This window comes from Colias philodice, chromosome 9, assembly GCF_061535455.1.
Source record: "Colias philodice isolate Cphi_HAF_F1 chromosome 9, ilColPhil1 Martin Lab GWU primary, whole genome shotgun sequence".
NCBI lineage: Eukaryota > Metazoa > Arthropoda > Insecta > Lepidoptera > Pieridae > Colias > Colias philodice.
The window spans coordinates 1706696-1733443 of NC_143094.1; the positions used below are offsets into that span (position 1 = coordinate 1706696).

Genomic DNA, 26748 nt, shown 5'->3' on the forward strand with positions numbered 1-26748 from the left:
CAGCACTAGAGCGCATTATGCGGCATAATGCTTAACGTTGAATGTTCCAACTACAGCAACGCTTCGCACAATCGAGCACTAGAAAAAGTAATGCGCGTGAATTGATGCGTGCAATCGATTTATCGTTAGTAATTATTAATTGATGGAAAAAATTTTAAAGCTTTCGTTTCATTGTAGTTTTTTCGAAATAATCAAAGTTAATTCAAATTGTGTTAAAAAAATAAATATAAGTATGGATGAAAAAAATGTTAATGAAATAATCAAAATCCAAATTACTTAAAATAACCGTAAATATTTTTCAATTATTATGTATACCACTTTATTTACACATTAATGAGGTTATTGCTAACTCTATGAATTTTTTTTTTCAACACTGAACTTAGCGCAACCTGCTGGTGCGTTTCATGTTCCAATTAAGCATCAGCATAATTCGGCATTGTGCGGCACTGAGTCGCATTATGCTTTGTAATTGGAAAACGGGGAGTTACTACGCGATTGACGCGAAATGCGAATTGACAAACGCAAGACAAGATGAGCGCCGCGGGCCGCGGCCGTTGGCGCTGACACCCAATTTTTCAACGTTCCATTTCATGTACACGAATTGAGTAGGTATTATCTTTTGTGTTATTTTATTTTATTTTCATTATATTAAACTAAACAATACTGTTTTTATTTTATAAGCATAAGATGTTTCATTTTTATATTTTTGGTAATAATGCCGCCATAAAATAAAAATATTATGCACTAAAATTATTTTTGCTTTTTAAACATAAAATACGTTAAATTCGGAACACGATGAAGTGTCACAGGAATCATCGTAGGTGGAAAAATGGGTGGAAACTGGAATTTGGAAAGGAACACAGAGGAAGTATGGACTCTAATTATTGATATCGTTTACCTACGTAGTATTTGTATTCTCCTTGGATATCGTGTTGATATTGCCATCAAGAGACAGCTGACAGACACGCTAAAATGAAGGTAAGAATCAGTTGTTTAAAATTTAAGAAATCTATTTGTTTCTCATATAACTGAGTTTTATGCTGATGCCCTTCGAGGGAGTGAGATCAAGGTTACATGACCAGAAAAACACAGGGGCGTCATTTGTTTGGCCTCAATGAGAATTTTCATTGTTACTAACATACATGTATTTACGTTTCCAGGCAAATTTTGTTGATAGGTGCCCATACGTGGTGGTCCAATTTTTGCATCGGTTACCGTGTGGAGATATTGGTGACTACGTTTGTATACCTCGCTCCTGGATACGGGTCCGCAGAGTGACAGATAGAAAGAGTATAGTTGCATATCCTGATGAACCCCCATCGATAACTAAAATGCGAATTATGAACTGTGAGGAACCTTTAGACAAATGGAAACTCTACATAGCAATCGTAAAAGATGAAGCGTGTGAGTACTTTTTAGATGCTTAAAAGTAAGTTATCATACCAAAATGCACTGAAAAAATAATCGGTAGAGGTTACTAATTTTTTTTTGGTAGAGGTTACCAATCTTTTTTCGGTAGCAGCTACCGATTTTTTTTGTAGAGATTATCATTTGCGAATTGGTTGAGATAACCAATTTTTTTTTGGTTAAAACAACTGATTTTATTTTTGGTGAAAGAAAAAAGATCACAGTTACAATTTTAAATTAGTAATTGTTGGCATTAAAAAAATTTAATAAAAAAATTTCACGTGAAAATTAATAAAAATTACAATGACGCTTGAAGTTAGCAGACGTCTATAAATTTTTGATTTTTTTTTTATTAATAATTTCTAAAAATTTTGAAATGTCCGATAACTGCATTTTCACAAATGACAAGTGAAAATTTTTAGAAGCATCTTCTTATATATAAAATTCTCGTGTCACAATGTTAGTCTGCATACTCCTCCGAAACGGGTGGACCGATTCTCATGAAATTTTCTGTGCATATCGGGTAAGTCTGAGAATCGGCCAACATCTATTTTTCATACGTACGTACCACGGGCGAAGCCGGGGCGGACCGCTAGTTTTATTATAATTATTGATTTGTTATGAAAATTTTCAAAATTGGCAGTTGACGGCTAACTTCAGTATTATTAAATAATAAAAATAATTTTGGAAGTCTTTTAATTTAAACTTTAAATAATAATTTAATTTGAAATTTGTCCCACTCATATACCATACATGGTAACATTTATGTTTGGTATTTTTAAGTAGATGGCGTTGCAATACCAATAAATGAGAAACATCTCTTGTGTTTGCAGTACACTGTGAATGGATTATTTACTATTCAAAATTGTGACTAGTTGTATTTCACTTACTGTATGGATGTATAAATCTACCAATATTATAATAATAGTGATAAAAAAGTTGTGAAAATATTATGGACGATTTTGTTACACAAAAATTAAGTCAGTGGGGTTTTGACAACATAATTTGTATGCTGTTTATGTAATATTTTATATTACTCCACGGCAGTGTCTGTTTATTGAAAAATAGATTTGAGCTAATAATACAATTAAAAATACAATTAAATCCATACGAATATTATAAATGCGAAAGTAACTCTGTCTGTTACTCAATCACGCCTTTACTACTGAACCAATTTGCATGAAATTTGGTATAGAGATATTTTGATACCCGAAAAAGGACATAGGCTACTTTTTACCCCGGGAAATAGGATAGGTTTTTATCCCGGAAATCCCACGGGAACGGGAACTATGCGGGTTTTTCTTTGACTGCGCGGGCGAAGCTGCGGTTAGAAAGCTAGTAATTCATACACACTTTACATACATGAAACCTTTTTGATTTAGTCACCAAGTATTAACTCTTTATTTATTTTCATTTTATACAGGATAGAGCTTCAGGGGCGTTGTATGAAAAATATAATATGTAATACTCGAAAAAATGTTGTGTGGTTTTATGATACCACGGTAAAAGTGAAACTTTCCGAACACTGCTTTATACCTACTCGGCAGCCGACCGTCACGCGACATGCGCTACACAGACCAAAAAGTTTGAGACGATGCACGATGTAATAAAAGTTTCACTTTAAAAAGTTAAATTTATTACATAAAATTGAAAAAGCACAATCAGTGATAACAAGATCGGAATTAGAGAGTTGGTTTTATTTTAAAATGCACTTTTTAGTAGAATTCAAGTTATAAAAGTCATGAACATTTTCGAATTAAATTTTAGTTAGAAGTGAATCTAATGAAGAAGACGATGAAGATATTTTATGGCTACAAACTTATCTGGAAGAACATGATGAAATTATGAAAAAATGGACTAATACATACGAAAAACGAGCTATTTATAAAAATAAGAGTATTTTGACTATTATAATGCTTTAAGATACTTTAAAAGTTCTACTGGATATATTTTATTAGTAAATTTATCGAAACTCAATTTCAATTTCTATTTACTTTAAAAATTTTTGAAATAACTATGGAACTTTGTTTTAGCTTTTGAAAAATTTTAATCATACTTATCCACAAAACGGTAATAAATTTTTTGAGAAAAAAATTTCCAATCGGTAACCTCTACCGATTATTTTCTTCAGTGTCTGATATAATCAGTAACTCGTTGATAACTTGATTGAATAATGACGTTATATTTCTTTTAGATTCCTATAACGACGCTTGTGAGTACATCATGGAGAAATTTCATACGACGCTTAGGACTAAATCTTTGGCTGTGATAAGAACTGGTGAGTATTTACATTGTTGATAGCCATGCGAATTAACTTTTATGATTTTCATCTCCAATGATAATAATTAAACTATTTTTTCAGATTATGAACGTGTGCCAGCCACACCAACAAAACGATGCAGTCCGTCACTAAAAACAATCAATTCGTCAAATAGCAATCAACTGAAAGTAGTAGATAGAGTTACACAAAGTGATACGATTTCAAATCCAAGTGAGTATCCTGAACATTCCAACGTAGAATCAAGAACACTAACTTCATCGAATCTGACGGGCGCTGTTTCTTTTGAAAACACTGTGATTAAGGAAAATTATAAAAAAAATCATCAAGACCAAGCTTCTCAACCAAGTTCTGATGATCTCTTACTCAGATATCCCTATATTCAGCGAAAACCAGAAAAGGATAAAGAAACCCAAGTTAATAGTTCAGGGCCTGGTTCTCGAAGCACGGGAAAAACCCTTCATGCTTTAAAGTGCCCTCCAACGCTTGCAAACCAAATCCGTGAATATACGCTGAATCCAGAAAAAAAACAACTATTATCAATTTATCGTAAACATTTACATCACATTGCATTGACTCAAGGAATACAAGATAGTAGGATTCCAAATCTACGAACCTTTACTCTTGATATTCCCGAACCTCTGTTCCTGGATTTTAACACTGGATTAAATACCTCGTTTGCCATTCAAAACCCTACCAACGAAAATAGACAGTTCAGTCAACTAGAAATTTCAAAGACATCGCCGGTTATTCGAGAACATCCACAAGTTATGTTGAAACGGAAAACACCTGATCATTCCTCAGAAGTCGATTGTGCTACGTCCAAACCTGCCGCCCATAGTGAAATGACGAATGCTTCAGATGTATCGATTGTCTGTACGAATTCAGCAGAGCATCAGGATTCAATCGTAGAAGACATGGTCGTAGAATCGAGAACACTAACATCATCGAATCTGACGGGCGCTGTTTCTTTTGAAAACACTGTGATTAAGAAAAATTATAAAAAAGATCATCAAGATCAAGCTTCTCAACCAAGTTCTGATGATCTCTTACTCAGATATCCCTATATTCAGCGAAAACCAGAAAAGGATAATGAAACCCAAGTTAATAGTTCAGGGCCTGGTTCTCGAAGCACGGGAAAAACCCTTCATGCTTTAAAGTGCCCTCCAACGCTTGCAAACCAAATCCGTGATTATACGCTGAATCCAGAAAAAAACCAACAATTATCAATTTATCGTGAACCTTTACATCACATTGCATTGACTGAAGGAATACAAGATAGCAGGATTCCAAATCTACGAACCTTTACTCTTGATTTTCCCGAACCTCTGATTCAGGATCCTATCACTGGATTAAATACCTCGTTTGCCATTCAAAACCCTACCAACGAAGATAGACAGTTCAGTCAACTAGAAATTTCAAAGTCATCGCCGGTTATTCGAAAACATCCACAAGTTATGTTGAAACAGAAGACACCTGATCATTCCTCAGAAGTCAATTGTGCTACGTCCAAACCTGCCGCCCATAGTGAAATGACGAATGCTTCAGATGTATCGATTGTCTGTACGAATTCAGCAGAGCATCAGGATTCAATCGTAGAAGACATGGTCGTTGACAAATTGACTAAGGCGAGCTGTATTGAACAAAATGGCTTCTCCGAAAGTAGCGCCGAGAATGACTCCTCTGCTAATCCCAAAGCTCTGGTAGAGGCAAATTATTCAGGGCAGACCAAAAAGACTTTTATGGAGGAAGCATCGCCGATGGTTGAAGCAGTTACGTCGAGTGGAATATCATCGACGCAAGATGTTGATAATGATGAAGGAAGTAACTCTTCAGATCTAAGTTCAGACGAAATCATTGCTGATAGTACAAACTCTCATGAACAAGCAAACCAATCAGTTATTTCTGTATTGAACAAGGCTGATGTCTGGGCGGATCAATTATATTATCTTTTTCAAACAATGAAAATCAACTTCTCAGAAACCTGTCAGATCGCTCATGATATGCACGAATCATTAGTTCAAACCCAGAAAGTGATCGAACGTATTGCGAATGCATCAGAAAATTTGCGAGCACTGAAGAAGGGCAAAGTCGTTGGAGTGACTTCTAAAGAGGTTACGATGGAGGTTCAACAAATAGCTGAAGTAAATCTAGCTGAGAGGAAAGAGGAAGAAAACCTTGATGTCAGTATGGAGGTAGATGAAAAGGAAAATAACGATGTGGACTCTAAAAGTAGTAAAAAGGATGATAATTGTGGTGACGATATCAAAGATGTGAAAGGTCAGGATAGAGATAATGAAGTTTCGAAAACGACTCGTGGTCACATTCGAACCTTTGTATTACCTCCGGAATACGATCCAAATGACACCAAATGGACACTAAAGTACCGTGAGGATGACCCGAAACTTAACCTTGTTGAACTTGTTCCTGGAAGCAGTGTATTTATAAACTCTATTAAACTAGCGCATTGCATGCGGTCTGCAAGAGACTGTAAAGCGTTAGCTCGAAAGTTATTAGAGGAAATTTTTACTCAAAGTGCGTTAAGTGTTTGTTCACTTACTGGTGTCAGAGCTAACGCTTTTGATATAAGTGGCACGAATGTCAGGCCTGGGTTAGATGCGAATGCAAGAATGGCTATTTTAACGTTCGTCGAAAAGCATGCTTTGGAAAAAAAGTGGGGTATGTTTGACTCGCAGAGTGTCATTAATAGCTTACGCAGCAAAATTCAGGATATAAGAGCTAAACATGCTAAAACAGCGTGAAGATATTTTATAGATAGATCTTTTTTGTCCAAATAGTCGGTGGAATCGTCCCTGCTTTTCATTATTTATTGTTCCTCGAGTATAAGTTAAATTTTGATACTATAAATGTATTCAAATACATATATGCTATTGTTACTATCAGTTTCTTTTATTTTGCTAAACCCTGTACATCAAACCCTACTTCGGAGACCATATCTGTGTCTTCGACCACAAAGGACGTGACGGCGCCACCATCGAAGTTTTAAAAAAATAACGAACGGCGAACCGATATAAAGCAGCGCGCGCGCACGCCGCACGACTCGGGGTCATTCGTTCGCCGACCGTTGCCCAGTGCACATCTATCACGAGCTTACTATAACTTATTTGTGATATTTATTTTTATTAATGGTCATAATTGTAAATTGTAATACCAAGTGATTTTGTGGAGACCTTCGTGTTCTTTTAAATCAATCTCGGAGCCTGACGCCTACATACGCTTATTTATAAAAAGTACTTTGAAATAATGGCTTCCTGCTGCGCATCGTTCTATATCAAGAAAATTCCATGACTAATGCCTCTAATTAACTCGGTACAGGAATACTGGTCAGCAACCACTCGGCAACAGTCATTGTCCTAATGTTTTTTAATAGGTGTCGATATGGTGTTATGATGTCAAGATTTCTATTAATATGAATACTTTAGGATCAATAAAAAAAAAAACAATTAATAAGGTTACTATAATCACTATAATCGTCAAAACGTAGTCATAAATGTTTTATCGGATGATTTATAATAAAAACTGTTTGTAGACGAAGTTAAATGGAGCTGTAAATAAATAAGCGGAAAGCTCTTAATAATATTTTGTGTCCCAGATCTAAAACGACTTGTTTACGATTAGGTGGAAGGGGTTATTCTAAAAAAAACCAACAACTGTGAAAAATAATTTATTCGGATTGATAATGGCGTTTATAACAGCGACGTCAAAAAATTCATACATTTGTAAATTATCATAATAAATACTCTTGATTCATCGCAAGCTGTTGAATAATCAAATAGTCCATTGAAAAGTTACATTTGGGGTCGCGTTTTTTAGAGGACGCAATTTTATTTTTTTGATGTGTAGGGGGGGTCAGTGTGAAGCTATCACCAAGTTTGTGGGGTCGCCACCCTTGTCCCACGGCCGCCATCTTGAAAAGAGCGGTTGATATGGTTTTTACGATATAACTCTTAAAACTATTTAGTATCTGATAAAAAAACATTGTTAGCATTATTTGTTGCAAATTAAATTCTCTACAACTTTAGTCCAGTAACTTTTTGTCGTAGAACTACAAATAAAAAAATTATAAGCGAAAATTGTTCAGAAATTAGAGATATGTAGGTATTTATATTTTTCGATAAAACTTTTTTTTATCATTTTACGAAGAAATGATATCAGACCATTTTTGTAGATTGTTTTTCAAGGAACAACTTTTATGAACAACATTTTTCATTACGTCAATAGCTAAGGTGTTACAGCGCTCCGAAGTGAGTACTATTTTTCAGTGTATTTTTCAGTGAACATGCAGCGTGGTGCGGGGCAGTGTGAAGATCGCCTAAGTTCTTAATATATGCAACACGATGATAAATCGCCCTTTCGGCACGCGAGGTACACACACTCATCTCGATATAGTTCTGTGATCAAAACATAGAGTAATATAATATATACGGGTATAGAGAGCCCGCTCGCAGAATTTTTTGAAGACCGCTAATGTCAATTGATCTGATAAACAGCGCCATCTATTATCGGCATCCACAAACTTGTGAAATGTATAGCTATAGCTATAGACATCTACTATATTACATGCAATGGTAGGTACTTTGACTTCAGCTTCTTACTATTTTATTGTATTCAAGTTGAGAGAAAATCAAATACCTAATAAGTAAAATCTTATCACCTTGAATACAGTAAAATAGTAAGAAGATGAAGTCTAATAGGCCAGTAGAAATCGACACTAAAAAACCCTAAATTCGCAAAGCACGATGTAGATTTGAATTTTTGGTATGTTGTTTGGATCAGTTAGGATGATGTAAATCCCAATTTGCAACTTCGAAAAAGTTGTGCTCGCTGCGCACCACGTGATAAACTGCGAAAATTTTGGACTTTTTTCACTTTTTGCTCTAAAAGTCATAAACTATGCGTTTCCGACAAGTATGATTCAGTACATAAATTAAGGTTATTAAATTTGCAACAATTTAAGCCTAACCGCAGCTCTCTAAACCTTATAACGACTAAACTGTGGCCATTCGAAGATGGTTCATTTTTCCGGAAATATTGAAATTTTTAGTTTTGCTCCCGTTTGAAGCAAAATATTGGCAAAAACCGCTCGTTCTATGAGAAGTTCGTATAATAAAGTTGTAGTGCATTTAATTTTCTTTCATAAGAGCATAGAACAAAGTCTGTGAGACAAATAGTTCACTCACAATATCTGAAAAACAAAAAGAAGGTAGAAATAGATTTTTAAAGAATTGAAACTGAGGGCATATAAAATCATAAAAAGGATAATACTTTTTCATTTGCAGGATAGGTAATTAACAAAATTACAAAGATAATTAAATTTGCAACAATTTAAGCCTAACCGCAGCTCTCTAAACCTTATAACAACTAAGCTGTGGCCTTTCAAAGATAGTCAGTTTTTCCCGAAATTTTCAAATTTTTAGTTTTGCTCCCGTTTGAACCAAAATATTGGCAAAACCGCTCGTTCTATGAGAAGGTCATAAAATAAAGTTGTAGAAAATTTAATTTTGTTAATTACCTATCCTGCAAATGAAAAAGTATTATCCTTTTTATGATTTTATATGCCCTCAGTTTCAATTCTTTAAAAATCTATTTCTACCTTCTTTTTGTTTTTCAGATATTGTGAGTGAACTATTTGTCTCACAGACTTTGTTCTATGCTCTAATGAAAGAAAATTAAATGCACTACAACTTTATTATACGACTTTCTCATAGAACGAGCGGTTTTTGCCAATATTTTGGTTCAAACGGGAGCAAAACTAAAAATTTGAAATTTTCGGGAAAAACTGACTATCTTTGAAAGGCCACAGCTTAGTTGTTATAAGGTTTAGAGAGCTGCGGTTTGGCTTAAATTGTTGCAAATTTAATTAGCTTTGTAATTTTGTTAATTACCTATACTGCAAATGAAAAAGTATTATCCTTTTTATGATTTTATATGCCCTCAGTTTCAATTCTTTAAAAATCTATTTCTACCTTCTTTTTGTTTTTCAGATATTGTGAGTGAACTATTTGTCTCACAGACTTTGTTCTATGCTCTTATGAAAGAAAATTAAATGCACTACAACTTTATTATACGACCTTCTCATAGAACGAGCGGTTTTTGCCAATATTTTGCTTCAAACGGGAGCAAAACTAAAAATTTCAATATTTCGGGAAAAATGAACCATCTTCGAATGGCCACAGTTTAGTCGCTATAAGATTTAGAGAGCTTTAATTAGGCTTAAATTGTTGCAAATTTAATAACCTTAATTTATGTACTGAATGATACTTGTCGGAAACGCATAGTTTATGACTTTTAGAGCAAAAAGTGAAAAAAGTCCAAAATTTTCGCAGTTTATTATTTGCGTATAATCTTTTTTCCTACTTTCCCAAATTTTGTAATTTTGTTAATTACCTATCCTGCAAATAAAAAAGTATTATTCTTTTTATGATTTTATATGCTCTCAGTTTCAATTCTTTAAAAATCTATTTCTACCTTCTTTTTGTTTTTCAGATATTGTGTGTGAAATATTTGTCTCACAGACTTTGTTCTATGCTCTTATGAAAGAAAATTAAATGCACTACAACTTTATTATACGAACTTCTCATAGAACGAACGGTTTTTGCCAATATTTTGCTTCAAACGGGAGCAAAACTAAAAATTTCAATATTTCCGGAAAAATGAACCATCTTCGAATGGCCACAGTTTAGTCGTTATAAGGTTTAGAGAGCTGCGGTTAGGCTTAAATTGTTGCAAATTTAATAACCTTAATTTATGTACTGAATCATACTTGTCGGAAACGCATAGTTTATGACTTTTAGAGCAAAAAGTGAAAAAAGTCCAAAATTTTCGCAGTTTATCACGTGGTGCGCAGCGAGCACAACTTTTTCGAAGTTGCAAATTGGGATTTACATCACCCTAACTGATCCAAACAACATACCAAAAATTCAAATCTACATCGTGCTTTGCGAATTTAATGTTAATTTCCACTGGCCTATAAGCATGAGTTTCAGAAAGGGAGTGCATACAAATAAAAACAAATTTTATTTTACAATAATTTATTTATTTACACTTACAGTAATTAACATAGAATTGTAAATTTTGACAATGGTACGGAATTTTTAGAAAATAATTGATTTTGAACAGTATTACTACGCGGTCACATTAACTTGACGCATCGCTGGAATGCGAGAACCCGCCTGCTTCCCTCCGCATACCCTTAGGCTAGCCGCACACACAAAATAATATTGACAATAAAGTACGTATTGTCAATATTATTGTGTGTGTGCGGCCTGTATTGCGGTATTGTTCAATATTATTGTGGATTATCCAGAAATTCAGATTTTGTCACGTCAATATCGGGGGGAGGCAGGGGTATTGACAATAATATTGACGTGTGCGGGCGCACGGCAATATTTTAGTTGAGAAAAAGATTTCAAGGCAGGCGGACGTTCGTGTTTTTTGTTCAAAATGGAGGACGAAAACAGTATCCAAAGCGAAAATAATGTTAATATTTTTGGTGATAGCAGTCTCACGGAAAAACACTATTTGTCAGTGTTTATTAAAACATGGGAAACTTATCCAGAATTATGGAATACATCCTGCAAATCATATCGCGAAAAATAATGCGCTTGATAAGTTGCTCGATATTTATAAATAAATCAAACCAAATAAGAAAAGAGAGAAGAGAAGACGTAAAGAAGAAAATTAATTCTTATACGAACAAATTTTCGGAAAGAATTAAAGATTTAATTCAATTGAATTTTGAATGAATTAATTTATAATTAATTAAATTATTGTTTAATTTAATTAATTAAATTAAATTATTAATTTTTTTCTCATCCAGTCCTTAATCCATCGTTTCTTTCTTGATTGCTTTTTTTAGATAGTAAAATTAATGCAATAATCAATGCAACGATTTTTTTCTTTCTATTCATTATGTTATACGTGCGCACGTAATCTAGCTGCGGAACGACTGAGTCAGATTTTACCATGAAAAATTGCCAATAATATTGCGTAGTGTGCGGGGACCATATATTGATGAAGATTTTTGACAATCTTGCATTGACAATATTATTTTGTGTGTGCGGCTAGCCTTAGCTCGCCCGGCAATCGTCAGTATGGTTAGCATCTCTATTACCGATACAAAATAACGTCATCAAAGCCATGCCGCATGGCTCCGATGACGGCATTTTGTCATTTTGCCCATGGCCCATGCGTCAAGTTAATGTGACCGCGATATAACATATTTAAATAACAATATTATTTTTAATTGTTACATGTTTATGTTTATTTTTATATGTTTGTGCTGTTGTTTTTATTTCGTCCTCGCCATGATATGTGATTTTGCCAGACTGTATACTTACAACAAGTACATATGAATTACTGTATTTTCAAAACAACTTTTTAATGTAGTTTTATGTTTATCACAATTAAAGGGATAATACACAAATATGTCAGTAAACTTTTTATTTTTTGTTTCAATCCTTTTTTAGGAACATCTTTCTTCAAAAATAATGTCCGTCACTAAATTTTGTTTGATGGATATATTAAAATGATTTTTTATTCTTTTTGTATTCTTTGGAAATTCGTACACTTCACTACGGAGGACTGAGGAGAGGACTCAACTCAACGCGGATCGGCGGATTAATTTCACGAATCACGAAGAGCAGTACAAAATATGGAACAAAACTACAAACAAGCGCAAAGCAAGGAGCAGTCGCCATATTTGTGAGTTTGTGACGTATTTTCATGGTGGCAGTACACATTGGGCCAACGTGTTGGGCCAACGGGTTGGGCCAACGTGTAGAGAGCTACTTGGCGGTATGTTGGCTTCATTAGCCTAGTTGGCGCCAATATTGGCAGGCCAACCGAATGTTGTCGGTTTTTTGTGCACACATCAAAGGATCTTGGCGCGCTCCACAAACAGCGTTCACACGTTGGTGTCTTGTTCAGTTTGTTGTTACTCGTCAGCGGAGACAGTATCGTTGCGCGTCAATGAAATTTACGTTTAACCATGTTCCGATAGCGATGGCGGCGCCGAGGTTTTACAATTCGTAGATTTGTATCGACATGAAGGAATAATTTGGAATCCACGGCATGAACTACACAAAAATAAAACCATATGACTCAATAAATTAGATGTTCTATTTTCTATTTATTATATTATTCTAGATGTTTTTCTTATCTAACTTTCATACAATGCGATAAAAAAATGAATATATTTATAAAATGAGTAAAATAGTATTAAAAAGTTACTTGTTCTTAAAAATTAAATAACAATATACAATGAGCATGATTTTGATCAAATTGTGCTTTATTACATAAATAATATTATCATTTAATAAAATAATATCTAAAATCTAATCTTTAAAGTTTCGTTTTATAGGTAGTTAAAATTAAATTAAATGTAAAATGTACACATTTTAAACATTTGAAAAAATCTAAACATAATAATGTTTTATTTATACAGTTATAAAAAAAGGACAATATATAGAGTGGAATGGTATCATCGCAGACGGCAGAGTACACTCATTGTTATTGATGCACATGTACGTAATAATTAAACGCACTGTATATAAATAAATTGCCGCGGCCGCAAGAACTTCTACGGACTACGTCCATCTTTGAAGCGCCAATGCAGAATGATCAGTACGCCAATGTGTGAACAGGAATCTTGATATCCTTCATTTTTTCCCAACACGTTGGCCCAACGCCTTGGCCCCATGTGTACTGCCGCTATTACAATCAATATTGGAATCAATTCATTGTGTTGCTATCGTAATTATTACTCAACTTGTAAGTTACACAAAATTTAAAAATATTTATAATACAAGTTCAATTAAATAATTAGATATTTAAATAAATGTTCTTTGTCTTTTTTGTTTTGTAATAAATTATTTCTTATCGATTGTTCTTCCATCTGTGATCGTATAAAGCAACTAATTGTTTTGGATACCGTTAAGAGATGGCGCATTTTGAAAATAAATACCCCAACTCTGTCATTGTATGGAACTGTCCTACCCCTGGATCAAAACAACCAAGAATTTCGTAAACAATAACAACGAGAATAACAAAGTGTCAGTTGATGGCATTGAGTACTGATGGTCAGCTGTCAAATATTTGTTGTTTTTTTTAATTAGTGTGACTTTTCTCTTTTGTGTCATCTTCACTTCCCTTTTTCGTCCGAAATCGGTCTTCGAGCCGGTGACCGGTCACTTGCCGGTCACGAATCACGCGAATCTTAAGTATTAGCTATTTATATTTCCATGGTTACTACCAAGGTTACTACGTAGTATATATCTCAATGCCAAACGCGAAAGCCGGAGACTCGAATATGTTCACAGATTATAAAATATCTAGATAGTAATCATGCGGTGGATGGTATGGACTATGGATTATAAAATATCTAGATATTATGCGGTAGACACCGAATAAGGCCGGCCGCACAGTGAACAAGAATTTTTTTGTCAGAAAATTTCGGTCGCCTGTCGACACCACACCGCACACTTGTCTGAAATTTTCTTCCGACGAGTATGAGTTTTGTTCGCGGTTGGCCGGCAGCAGAGTCTTGGGTTTACGAAAAGTAAGAAAAAGTAACAAAATGGCAGTTACTTTTATTAGCATCATTGTTCTACTTATTATTAAGTAGTTAATAAAAATAAAATAAAACGTCTATACTGGGTTTATCCACTCAGTTGGAGAAGATTGCATGACAGCCAATTTCACATGAAACATATAATACTTAAAGTACCTAATACCTAAATTCGATGAGCAATTATTTTTCAATTTCCATAATCAAATCTTCAATTTCTGTCATCTTGTCTTGCCGTGCAAAGTAAGGGCGTTTGTCCACTACAAGGAATTTTACGGTCCGGCATTCCGATTTTTTACGGTCCGGTATGGCACGCCATTAATCTATATACTAGCTTGTGCACTATACGTAATTTTACTGTCCGACATTTTACTTTTCCCTATTCCGGATGGTTTTTTGTGTCTACGAGTCGCTGTAGGTATAATTGTTTTCGAATGCCCACTTGCTTGGATTTTACTGTTTTTACTGCATATGCCAATTGAAAGCAAGCTCTTGTTTTACTTTCTTTTAGTTGGCAATGAGATTTGAGAAGTCGGTATTGTTATTTTATATACATTGACCAAGCATTGACCTATAATTATTATCTAAGTAAGTGTTGGTAAGTTAAAGTTCAAGTGGGAATAGCTTTAGCTCCTCGTCACCGATTAAAATAAATAAGTGAAACACGCATTTTAAATCTCTTACGGAACTTTACTTTTTATTATAACGAAGTAATATAATATTTCACCTTCTATATTTTTAATCGTTTCTTGTAAAATGCAAAAACAATCATTTATGATAGCATTATACCGCCAAACTTCCTTGAACTGTACCGCACTGATCCGAGTAAAGACGGACAGGTGCACAAGCAATTCATCGGTTTTTTCATGCCACACCGGACCGTAAAAAATCGGAATGCCGGACAGTAAAATTCCTTGTAGTGCACAAGCGCCCTAAACGCGTGCATCCTCTACGGCATCCGTTCAATACACAGGTTCAATACCTGATAGAAATTTCTGACAGATGTGCGGGGTATATACAAAATGTATGGCATAGATGTATGGAGAGGCTGCCTCCCGAATTTTTGATCCGAAAAATTCAGACGTCCGATCGTTTGCATTCTAGCGCCCATCGAAGCGGACATCCGACACGTCAGAATTCTGAAAGTATGCCAATTACTTGCTGTGTAATATGCGACTATCCCTACAAAATGTACCTATGTAAAGAGTGCGTCCGGCGGGCATCAGAAATTTACTGACAGAAAAATTCTTACGATGTGCGGCCGGCCTAAAGTGTCATAGTCAGAATTTTCAAAACTTTTCAAACTACCTACAGTCAAAAGTCAAAACAATGTCAATTATTGTCAAACAAATATTTTAATTTTACCATTACAAATTGAGGTTCATTTGAGGTTATTTTATTAATTAGATAACAGTGATCACTCCTAAAATGTGAATACTCTAAATAATAAACAAGAGAAGCATTAATCAAAATTTTATGTTTCTAAAGTAAAACAAAGCTTACATTAAAATGGATTTTCTTTCGGAAGTAATTGCGGAAGCTATTGTATTAAGTATAGACTCTTTAATATTGGGATTTTGTGTAAAGCAGCTGAGCAAATGTAAACACATACTAAATGCGCTACAGGTAATTATTTTTTATTTAAAAGATGTTAGCCTACCTAAATTCTTAAACAAAAAAAAAACACTATGACAATGGAGTATAAAAATCCATCCTACAACCGAATATTTTAATCTGATAAATATTCATAAGTTTAGATTAAGAGCTAATAAAAATCATGTAACAGTATTTTATAGAAAATACTTATTATTTCAGACAGCACCAGTGTTGGACATAGATACAAATCTTCAGAAAGAGATAAACAAATACCCAAATTGTGTGATACCCTATGTTGTGATAAGAGGGCTTATAAAACCACTTGGCAACCCAATAACTAGTAATTATAATCAGTCTGTCACTGGTGTAATACAAAGGTACAGTATTTTTCTTGTTTCATAAATATGGTTGTGTTCAATAAACATTTTCATGAAGTCGTTGTAATAACTCAGGCCCCGGAATCACAGACACAATAGAAAATCTATTGTGTCGTGGACCGTTCGGGGCTCAATGGGTTAAATTGTTTATGATTTCGGCATATAAGAATATTTTTTTAATAAGTACAACTTATTGGAAGCTTCTACATCATAGTTTTTTTCTAATAATAAATACGCAATATATAAGCCAATTCATATACATACAATTTAATGTATATGGTTAAATTGACAGACCGGTTGGCTTAGTTGGTAGTGACCCTGCCTTCCATGCAAATATTTGTGTGATGAACAAAGTTATTTGCTGTCTGAGTGTTAATTATCTATATAAGTATTTATAAAAAAAATATCTATGTATGTTTGCAGCCATTTGGTTTCCATAACACAAGCGAAAGCTTAGTATCGGATCAGATCGTGCCATGTGTGAAAATTATCCTGAAAATATTTATTTAAATTTTAACTCTATCGTTAGGTTGACAATAAAAGAGCATGTGATAGCCAGAACATCAGCTGGTTTCTGGTCAGATCAGACACGCACTATCCACGAGGTGTGTAATGCAACACCATTTGTGCTCACAAATGGGAAACACAGCATTGAAATTGTTGACGCCTTGGCTGCGGAATTATTGGGTGATTATTTGTCTTTATATTTAAAGTGTCTAAAAAATAAGTCTACATAAATTAAATTCATATCATTGATCCATTGTGTTGCTTTCTGTAAGTTTCATAAAATTTATCTAATTTGGATATAAACAATACATTGAATAGAAATATTTCATTGTGAGATATAAAACTTTACAATTTTTTTTAATTCACCTATTTAATATGTAATAAATTATTTGAATTTACATGATTGGATGGAGTAATTAAAATATTTAAAATTCTTTCAGACCTTGATGTTATATCGGACAAGTTTGAGCCCATGTCACCAGGGGTCATAGATCATGTGTGGGGATTCTTTTCCGGTGTTCGTCAGCGAGGTCTCCAAACCATGGAGGAGATGTTACGCGACGGTTCCTATATCACGGCGATTGGAGAACTCAGCAGAAACAGCTCGGGACTGAAAATACAACCGCCGAAAGACGGTCTGCCGTTATATTTGACGACGGCGACGAAATCCAGCTTGTTGAAGCGGTTGGCCAGTTCTAGAGATTTGTTGAGGTAAAGGTTGAGGAACTAAAATAAAATAATATAATGAAGAACTAATATAATATGAGGAATCAATAATAATAAAAACAACGCCGCTGCAAGGCGAAATACTCGTGCCCCCCATAGTAAATAATAATGTTCAGTGATATAAATATGCCCTTCTTTAATTTTTTTATATCAATAAGTATAAAACAAAACAATTCATTATTTTTCAAAGCTAATTTGTTTGTCTGAAATCTGAATTAATGCATTATTCATGATGTAACTTCTTGACCATTGTACTTTTATTTTTCAACTGTATATGTGTTTACGTCTAGTGCTTCACACAATGTTACTTAAAAGGGCATTTAAATTGTGTCTTATATTAAGTATTTAAAAAGTAAGTTTTATTGTTTTAAAATTTCATATGAAGTTTTTTTATGTGTTTTATATTACGGAGTCCCTGATATTTTACAGATCAATTTTCATTTATATACGTTGTATCTAGCTATTGTTTACTGTAAAGTTATTCCATTTCGGCTTCATAAAGTTAAAAAAAATAATAATAATAAGACAAAAGCGAAAAATACTTTAAGTCACCTCATTTGATTAGTCTTGCAACTGATTGCAGATCTCAATAAAAAAAAAATACAACAGAAATGCAACTTTAACATTAAATACGGTCATTTTTTTTAATACATTTGTTATTAACCTAATTAATTCTACCAATCAACAGGGTGCTTATAGTGGTATTTGGAACGGTAGCCGCCGTCGCGTCTGGTCGGATAGCTTACAAATACATGAAACGGCGCAAACGACGCGCCGCTGAAGATAGTATGAAGCGGCAATTGGCAGCCGGGAGGAGAGAACGGAGAGCTCAGAACAGAGATAAGGGGCTTAGTGACGTGCAGCTGTGTGTCGTGTGCACAGATAATCCTAAAGAGGTTGGTTGGCGCGATTTTTTTTAATTTTTTTTTCTCAGGGTTGGTGTTTCTTTTTTAATAGTCGTTTAGGTTGCCAATGATGAGGTAACTAAATAAAGAGAAGACGTGTGTACTGTGTAGTGTACTAGGACAGCATGAAGCGGCAATTGGCAGCCAGGAGGAGACCGAAGATCGCAGAACAGGGACAAGGGGCTTAGTGACGTGCAGCTGTGTGTCGTGTGCACAGATAATCCTAAAGAGCTTAGTTGGCGGGTCTTTTTTTTTCAAGTTCATTTGAAGGAGGTTGGTTGGTGGTTTTTTTTTTGAGGATCGAAGATAAAGTATGTTCTACAATCTTTAAGGTGTTTTTGAAAAAAAGAACTTGACCAATATTTAACTTGATATTTTCGAACTGGCCTGTCTTAAGAATTAGGATAAAATTAAAGAATTACTTCCAGTCTACTTAGTAATATGACGAACTAACTTTAAAGTTTTATTATAACTAAAAAGTATTATATTATTTCAGATAATATTGTTGCCGTGTGGACATGTGTGCCTTTGTGAAGACTGCTCGGAAAATATTCGCGACAACTGCCCAATTTGCAGAGAGAGGATAGAGTCTCGTGCACCAGCTTTTATAACATAGACAAATATCATTTATTTTATGCATTTGATTTAACTAAAAATCTTCTAATTAACTGTATAGATGACGATTCATTCAAGATTTCAATGCAATTTTAACTTTAAATTAAAGAAATGTTATTAATTTTGTGAAGTTCACAATCAGTTGGAAGCTCAAGATATTATGTATTTGGAATAACACTAAAGTACTCAAGATTTTAAATATTGTGCTCTGTATTATAGTGCTATTAATATATAAGATATTTATTTCTATTAGAAAACTAACAATGCCTAGCATTTAAATGTTATTGTGATGGAATAAAGTGTATAATTTAAAATAAATGATTTTTATTTACAATATACAAATAATAATGTAAATACATATATACACAGTAATTATTTATGTGTATATTAGGGTCAAAATGCTATACTTAAACCATTACCACAAGCGCCTGCACATGTATTTTCTTCAAATAAAATATTTTCATCATTTTCCGAATCACTTAAATCTTTTCCATTTGACGATACATTATTAACGTCTTTTGAATCTGGCAAACCATACTCTTGTAATAGCTTATTAATTTTTGGATTTTCTGGTAACACTAAATCCTTTGAAGCACAACCACAGTTACTACTACATGCCTTGCTATGTGTAGATGTTACGTCAGTATTTCTATTACACCCACTTTTACACACTTTTCCCTTAGACACACAGTTGTTTTTCTTAAAGTCCTCATTCATTTCGTCAATTTCTGCCGCCAATTTTTGTCTTGCATTATAGTCTTCTAGCATTTTCTTTGCTTTCGAACTTTTTCCGATGCCGAGTTTGGGCAGACCTTTGTTAAGACCCTCTAATAGAACGCAAGCCTTACACACTTCCTGGGAGGACACAAAATTACACCTGGAACACACTCTCTGTGATGGAAGGGAGACCTCCTCTTTAACTAACATTGTTTCACCTGAAAAGTAAAATATTTTAATAAGTTTAACATAGATTTTAGTGTACATGATTTTTTGGTCTTTTACTAAATTCAGTTTAAATATTTAAAAGATCTTCTATTAACTGCCACTCAGAATATGTTTTAGAATTAGCAGTAAATACATAAGTTACATCAATCATCTTCAAATTTATGAAAAATTATTCTGATATAGCACATTTTTTATTGTTCTTTATTAATTAGACTATATTTTACTTACCTGAATATATGATGTCCATAATACAAGATGGTCTGATCTTTTCCAAATCCTTTAGCAATGCTCTTGCATGGCCTCTGTATGCATTTGGTGCAAAAATACACTCGGTAGAAAAATATACCAACTTCTTGTAATGAGCATACATTACTATTTCTTTTTCGTATGTATATTTCAAAGGTTTCACTCTAGGTATTGTACCTTCACTACCCTGTAATAAAAAAAATCAAACTTCAAAAAAATAATCTACAATGTTTTTTTTTTAATTTAATATTGTAATTATATAAAATTACACAATGTTTCATAAGAAAATGATGATAGATTTCACTTATAAAAACTCAATCTTACCGTAGAGATAGCTGTGCACCTTTTCAACCTTGCTATATCCCCTCGTAACACATTCATAAGCACAGTTTCAGCAATATCATCCGCATTATGCCCTGTTGCTATACATTTAACATTCAGCATAGCAGCCCCTCTATCCAATGCCTGTCTTCGAAACACACCACAGAAAGTACAATTATTCTTACGTCCTATTTGAGCGACTATTTCATCCATCGTCCAACCATACAGATCTTTGTACGAAAGTATCTTTAAATTCATCTCATAGTCGTCTCTATTGCGCTTTACAGTTTCGAGGCTATCATCTCGATATCCAGTTATTCCTTCATCTATAGATAATAGCATGAGATCGAGGCCATAGTCATAACGCTTATTTAACGTTTTGAGCGCATGAGCAAGAACTGTGGAATCTTTACCACCTGAAGCGGCGATAGCGACGGAATCTCCGCGTTTGAACAATTCGCCTTTTGTAATCGTGAAATGGATTTCTGTCTCGAACGCCCAAAAGAAACACTCTTTGCACAATGCATCTCCAGTTTTTGGCCGCTAGAATAGTGAGTTATTATTTTAATAATATTACAAACATTCATAGAAATATGTTTACAAATATTCATAAATTGAGGTTACCTTTAGCATAGCATTTTTGCCACAGCCTGTTTTACATGGAACAGGCATGATATTATGGTAGTTTATAATTTTTTCTCAAAATGTGATTTTAATATTATGGTCCTAAAAATCCTTAAATATAGTTAACTATTAAATTCAAAGTTTGTTTTTTATTTGCAGAACAGGTGATTTATGACGTTGACAACAATGCACAAATTGATGGAGATTGGAGCATGAGGGAGCACTGTAATTGACGTGAATAAAATCACCAGTGCAAACTTAGCACCCCATCAATGGAATTTTGGGTCGAAAATGACCTTGATCGTTAGGTCCCCGTTAGGTCCTTTAAGGTCCCACAATTTTTTCGTTAGGTCCCCTTTAGCTTTTTTTAAATAATTTTTTAAATTTTAGGTATAAAAAAAAATGCACTTTAGCACCCCATCCATAGAATTTTGGGTCAAAAATGACCTCAATCGATAGGTCTCCGTTAGGTCCTATAAGGTCCCACAATTTTTTCGTTAGGTCCCCTTTAGTTTTTTTTTAAATATTTTTTTTTTAATTTTAGGTATAAAAAAGTTACACTTTAGCACCCCATCCATAGCAAAATTGGCAAATTTTATCAAAATCGTATTCTTTACCGTTAGGTCCGTATGGGCTCATCATTGAAATTGTTGAATTATTTATTTTATTAAAATTATAAAATAATAAAAACCTGCGCATGCGCCTTAGAGCATTAAGGCATGCGCACATCATACATAAACAGCGCGAAATTTAAAATGGTATCGTTTCATTTATTAAATAAATCTATTGTTCTGAGAGTGCTTATTTAGTAAAAACCTACTTTTCAACCTAGAATTAAAATAACCTGGTATTAGTGTCAATCTATGGTGTCAATATATTTTTTGTAGCGGCCACAGGGCCACACTACGGTCGAGGTATAGATTCGGAAAGAATAACATGCAACAAATCATTAATTTGATTCGGGATGACCTTCGCGTGGACACTCGAGGGGGCGGTATTCCAGTGGAACTGCAAGTGATGGCAGTTATTCGATATTGGGGCCGGCATGAGGTAGATGTGACTTGTGCTCTAGTTTTGGATATATACAATAGAAAAGCCTGTATAACGATCTATTACATTACAGATCCAAGAAGATTGTGCTGACATTCACAGAATGAGTCAACAGACACTTTCCCGTTTGTCCCGAAATGTTGCTATTGCGTTAGCTTCTAAAAGTTCGCGTTATATTAATATGCCGTCGAACTCAACCGAGGAAGCCAAAGCAATTAGGAAATTTGAGGCCATAATATGCGGGATGAAGCGTATCATTGGTGCAATAGATTGCACTCATATTAAGATACGCAAAGTGAGTGGAGAGGCTGGACAGTACTATGTTAATAGGAAGGGACATTACTCCATTAACACTCAAGTATGAACATTGTACAATAACATTTTAGTTTGATCATAGTGTATTTAAAGTAATAAATTTTCATTGTTATGTGTGCTATTATGTGTTTCTAATTTATAATAATATTGATGACAATAATTACAGGTAGTATGTGACTCTGACCTTAAAATCTGCGATATTGTGTGTCACTGGAGAGGAAGTACACATGATTCCCGCATATATAGAGAAAGCTCAATAAAGCGGAGGTTTGAGGAGAATGAATTTCATGGGAAGCTGATTGGAGATAGCGGGTATCCTTGTACTTCGCATCTTCTAACACCAATATTAAGACCAAGGACACAGGCAGAAGAAAGGTACAACCTGAGTCACATACGAACGAGGAATACTGTAGAGCGTTGCTTTGGGGTGTGGAAGCAAAGATTCCGCATACTCAACGAAACAATGCGAGGGTCTCTGCAAGTGATCAAGACCACTATTGTTGCTTGTGCAGTTTTGCACAATTTAGCAATACTCTTTAATGAGTCTATTTTAAATCAAGGTATTTGTGCAAACTAATATGTAAACAAAGTATATTTAATAATGCCAATACATAAAAAATAAGCATATTTTAATTCTTTATTTTGTATTTTTCTAGATCCTTCAGGCCTTGAAAATCAATTATTAATCGATCCAACTATCCCTGATAATATAGAAGATGAAGACGAAAATATAAACAGGGCCATTTATATTGAAACTTATTTTAATCAATAAAAACCATATTTTATTATTTTTCAAAATTTATTTTTTTTAAATATTCCTCCTCTAATGCAAGTATTTGGAGCTTCTTCTCGTGAAGCTCCCTCTCTTGTTCTATTCTTAATAGGTGAAGCTCCCTCTCTTGCTCTATTCTTAATAGATGCAACTCTTGTTGTTGCTTCATTAATTCCTCCCTGCTTTTTTTTGCAAGGAGGAATAATTGATGCTCGTAATTGGAATTTGATTTCCCACTGTAAAAATAACATAAACATTAAACATTATTTCACATAAATCACAGCTGAACAATAAGCACAGGAAATTTCATGAAATTCTATTTTCAACATTACATACTTACGTTTTTTTTGGTTTAGCTTTGAAAATATGATGTGTAGGATTTATACGTGGCAATTCAGTGGAGAAATTTGGCAATTCAGGCTAAAAATAAAAAAATAATAATTATTTTAAAATAATATAAATTTTATTTATAATACTGATATTTTTGTATAACATAACTGATAAAAATATTATACAAATTATTATATAATATGATTACCTATGCATGTGCAGTGCTTTCATCATTTTCATTCAATTTCCATGTATCATCAGCAGACTCCTTAGTAACTTCCTATAAATATATAAAATATAATTACTCAATCTCACAATAAAAAACTATATATGCATAGCGCTATTATCCCTTAATGGATATTCCAAATTAAGGAATAATAGCAGTAGAAAATGTAAAAAATATAAACCTGTTGGCCATGTGTTGCATCGCTATCGAAAGGATTGTTATCAACCACAAACTCATTAGGAAGAGCTGCTATAAGCTCTTGATCTTCAGGCGGAGGACTTGGTGGCGGAGGTCCCCCGCCTGTCATGTTTCTTGCCGTTCTAAATTTGTGTTCCGAAGCCTTAGCTTTCTTCAAATTCCTCCACTGATTTTGTATTTGGCTTAAGTCCCTTTTATGGAGTGAAATGATATTATAACTGAAATATAAATACAATAATAATGTTATTACACTGTAACAATTTATTAAATACAAGAAACTGTTAGAATAAGTAAAATTAAAATAACCAAGACAAAACATCTTCCCATGCAAGTTTTTTTGCTGTATTTGTATTAGTCGACGTATCCTTATTCTCTAATATAATATGTGCTCGCTCGAGCACTAATTATTTTCGAAGCACTTTCTAAAGAGCAATATATATTTATTAATAAGCATTAAAATTTAAAACATGTAAGGAAATAAGTACATTCTATTAGATTTCTTGTGTACATTACGTACCTTATCCTCCTCACTCCAATTCGTCGAACGAGAACGTTTATTGATCATTGAACTCATTTTAAATTAAAACTGAATTTGAATTTATCAAAAATCTCAAATCTGTACAAATGTTTGAAATTTGAAAGTTATCAATATCCTGTCAGTTAAACGTCATACAAAATAAAGTCTACCATTCATATTTGTCAAAAAGTACATTTTTAGTCAAGTTTTACGTGAATAGCGGGTTTTATTTCGATAATGTTACTAGAAAAAAATACATATATTGACGTAACTTAGTTGAGAGACTGCTGAGATAGGTTTATAAGTACCTAAGACCCAATTTCACCAATATTTTCTAAATCAGACATTTATTAATCGAGCTTCAAATTAAACATGTATTTTAACATCGTTGTCAACTCTACAGGTCCCAAGAAGGAAATCTAACAGCCGATTATCAAATGGACCATTAACTGAGCGACTCACGAATCATTCATTCGTATTTTAAACCGCCCGAAACAAAATGTCATAGTTGACAATGCCATAGTTTCGCACGTTGGGGCTATTTGTTCTAGTTGTATAATAACTGTCATGTTTGGTAATTCGACTAAATTGAAATGTTCTAACACAGTATACAATTTAATAATCATGTAGAAACTTTTACGTTTGCTGGTTTATATGTCAAACGATTTGGTCGTTACCATGGTTACAAATGTTTGATGTTATTTGGAGATTGTTTTGTTGTAATTTTTCTTGTGTTATTTTAATTTTATTTTGAGTTGAATAAATACAATAATGTTGAAGAAAAATCGCGGTTCAATTTCACTTGGTCGAAGGTAAACTGGATCTGGTTGAAATTACGAAAAAAAATTCGGAGTCCGAAGGAAAGTGCGAGAGATCTCATACTAGAAGAGCAATTAAAACAAGAAAAATAAAGACGAAGCAGCAAGATACATTTAAAGTAAATTAATAGTAAATTCTTGTTTGTAATAACCTAGTATCTAGTTGTTATAACCTATTTATTGAATGATGTTGATAGGTACAATCTAAGGGTACAATAAAAATGTTTTATAAAAACACAAGTTTTATTTATTTAGGTAACATGAAAAATTACATATTTCTATAACAATGTCACATTTAAATTAAATTAGGATCATCATCATCGTCAGCCCATATACTTTCTCACTGCTGGAACATGGGATTGGTAGTGCTAACTTAAACTTAAACACGGTAAGGGATCAGGTCATTATCCACCACGCTATCTTATGATATGTCGGTTTCCTCACAATGTTTTTCACCACTGAGCCATCACTGCACTGCACTACAATAAGCAGTTGGTCTGTAGGTGAAACTGATAGATTCCTAAAACAGAATTTAAAATTAAGATAAGTACATTTCATAATCATGAGGAGGCCTGAGCCTTACCTGAGTAGTGGATGGTAGTGGTGAAGTTTACATTTTAAGTACCTATATTGGTATTCAATACTAGATTTGACATGACTCACAGGATTATTATGGTTTAATTGAAAATAATACAGTATGTAGGAAGGAACCTTTATGCACATAAATATAAATATTACCTCACGAGATAGTTTTACTTACAGATCCGACGGTTATTCGAGTTTATCTTCAATTAATTGCAATACTTCCAAAACCGTTTGTTTTGATAAACGAAATCTTGTACTAAAATCAACATCATCATATTCTTCGAAACAATGACGACGTCTTTATAAATTCTGGGCCGTCGCGGTCGCACTATATAATCTAAATTATACAAATCATCCGATACATCTTCATTTTCAAAAATAAAATAGTATGCAGAGTCCATCTTGACAGCAAGAAAACTTCAAATCATTTTTTCTAATCGCTTGTTAAAAATTTAAAGAGCCTCTATGCCACGGGTTAAATATAATGCCGTGTTAAGGAAACTAATCCTCGATTAGGTCATGGTGGGACACTCCCTTACATTGATGTCCCGTTAAAAGAGTTAACAGCGTGTTAAACTAACTAACAGAGCTTGATGAAACTGGGCCTAAGATTATTTTAATCATTGTTTAAGGAGTTGAGAGTTATTTAACTGAGAGGTGTTTATGCAACAGATCAGTCAGTTTTTATAAGTAAGGCTGGTAATTTTTTACGACATCACATTAGAAACCTCAAAAATAGCAGTACTTCTCCACTATTTAATGGATGTTATTATACATATAAACCTTCCTCTTGAATCACTCT

At 33.7% G+C, this 26748-nt stretch overlaps 3 protein-coding genes and 1 long non-coding RNA gene across 12 annotated transcripts; 2 read left to right on the forward strand and 2 right to left on the reverse strand.

The window, feature by feature from the left end:
• The first annotated feature begins 628 nt into the window (after window positions 1-628).
• On the forward strand, window positions 629-6585 carry LOC149485621 (uncharacterized). Of its 8 annotated transcripts, none has more exons than XM_089698879.1 (4): window positions 629-1069; window positions 1161-1404; window positions 3602-3685; window positions 3770-6585. In XM_089698879.1, exons 2-4 carry the CDS (start codon window positions 1332-1334, stop codon window positions 6445-6447), a joined length of 2835 nt encoding a protein of 944 aa, XP_089555005.1. In that variant the 5' UTR covers window positions 629-1069; window positions 1161-1331; the 3' UTR covers window positions 6448-6585. The 8 variants fall into 8 exon arrangements, with proteins under 8 accessions (XP_089555005.1, XP_089555004.1, XP_089555003.1 ...); XM_089698878.1 differs by having other exon boundaries at window positions 629-978; XM_089698877.1 differs by having other exon boundaries at window positions 629-868.
• Window positions 6586-15495: 8910 nt separating this feature from the next.
• On the forward strand, window positions 15496-19010 carry LOC149485622 (mitochondrial E3 ubiquitin protein ligase 1-like). Its single transcript, XM_089698887.1, has 6 exons — window positions 15496-15899; window positions 16089-16246; window positions 16776-16933; window positions 17194-17464; window positions 18168-18375; window positions 18881-19010. Exons 1-6 carry the CDS (start codon window positions 15783-15785, stop codon window positions 18998-19000), a joined length of 1032 nt encoding a protein of 343 aa, XP_089555013.1. The 5' UTR covers window positions 15496-15782; the 3' UTR covers window positions 19001-19010.
• A 150-nt stretch (window positions 19011-19160) lies between these two features.
• On the reverse strand, window positions 19161-21342 carry Ctu1 (Cytosolic thiouridylase subunit 1). Its single transcript, XM_089698886.1, has 4 exons — window positions 21136-21342; window positions 20515-21054; window positions 20173-20377; window positions 19161-19934 (listed from the first exon to the last, which is right to left on the reverse strand). The coding sequence occupies exons 1-4, from the start codon at window positions 21181-21183 to the stop codon at window positions 19393-19395; spliced, it is 1335 nt and encodes a 444-aa protein (XP_089555012.1). The 5' UTR covers window positions 21184-21342; the 3' UTR covers window positions 19161-19392.
• A 1938-nt stretch (window positions 21343-23280) lies between these two features.
• LOC149485624 (uncharacterized) lies at window positions 23281-24810 on the reverse strand. 2 transcript variants are annotated; one of them, XR_016316047.1, is made up of 5 exons: window positions 24544-24810; window positions 24010-24244; window positions 23811-23882; window positions 23613-23692; window positions 23281-23508 (listed from the first exon to the last, which is right to left on the reverse strand). It is a non-coding gene; the product is annotated as an uncharacterized LOC149485624 (long non-coding RNA). The 2 variants fall into 2 exon arrangements; XR_016316048.1 differs by lacking the exon at window positions 24544-24810 and adding an exon at window positions 24333-24473.
• Between the last annotated feature and the right edge of the window lie 1938 nt (window positions 24811-26748).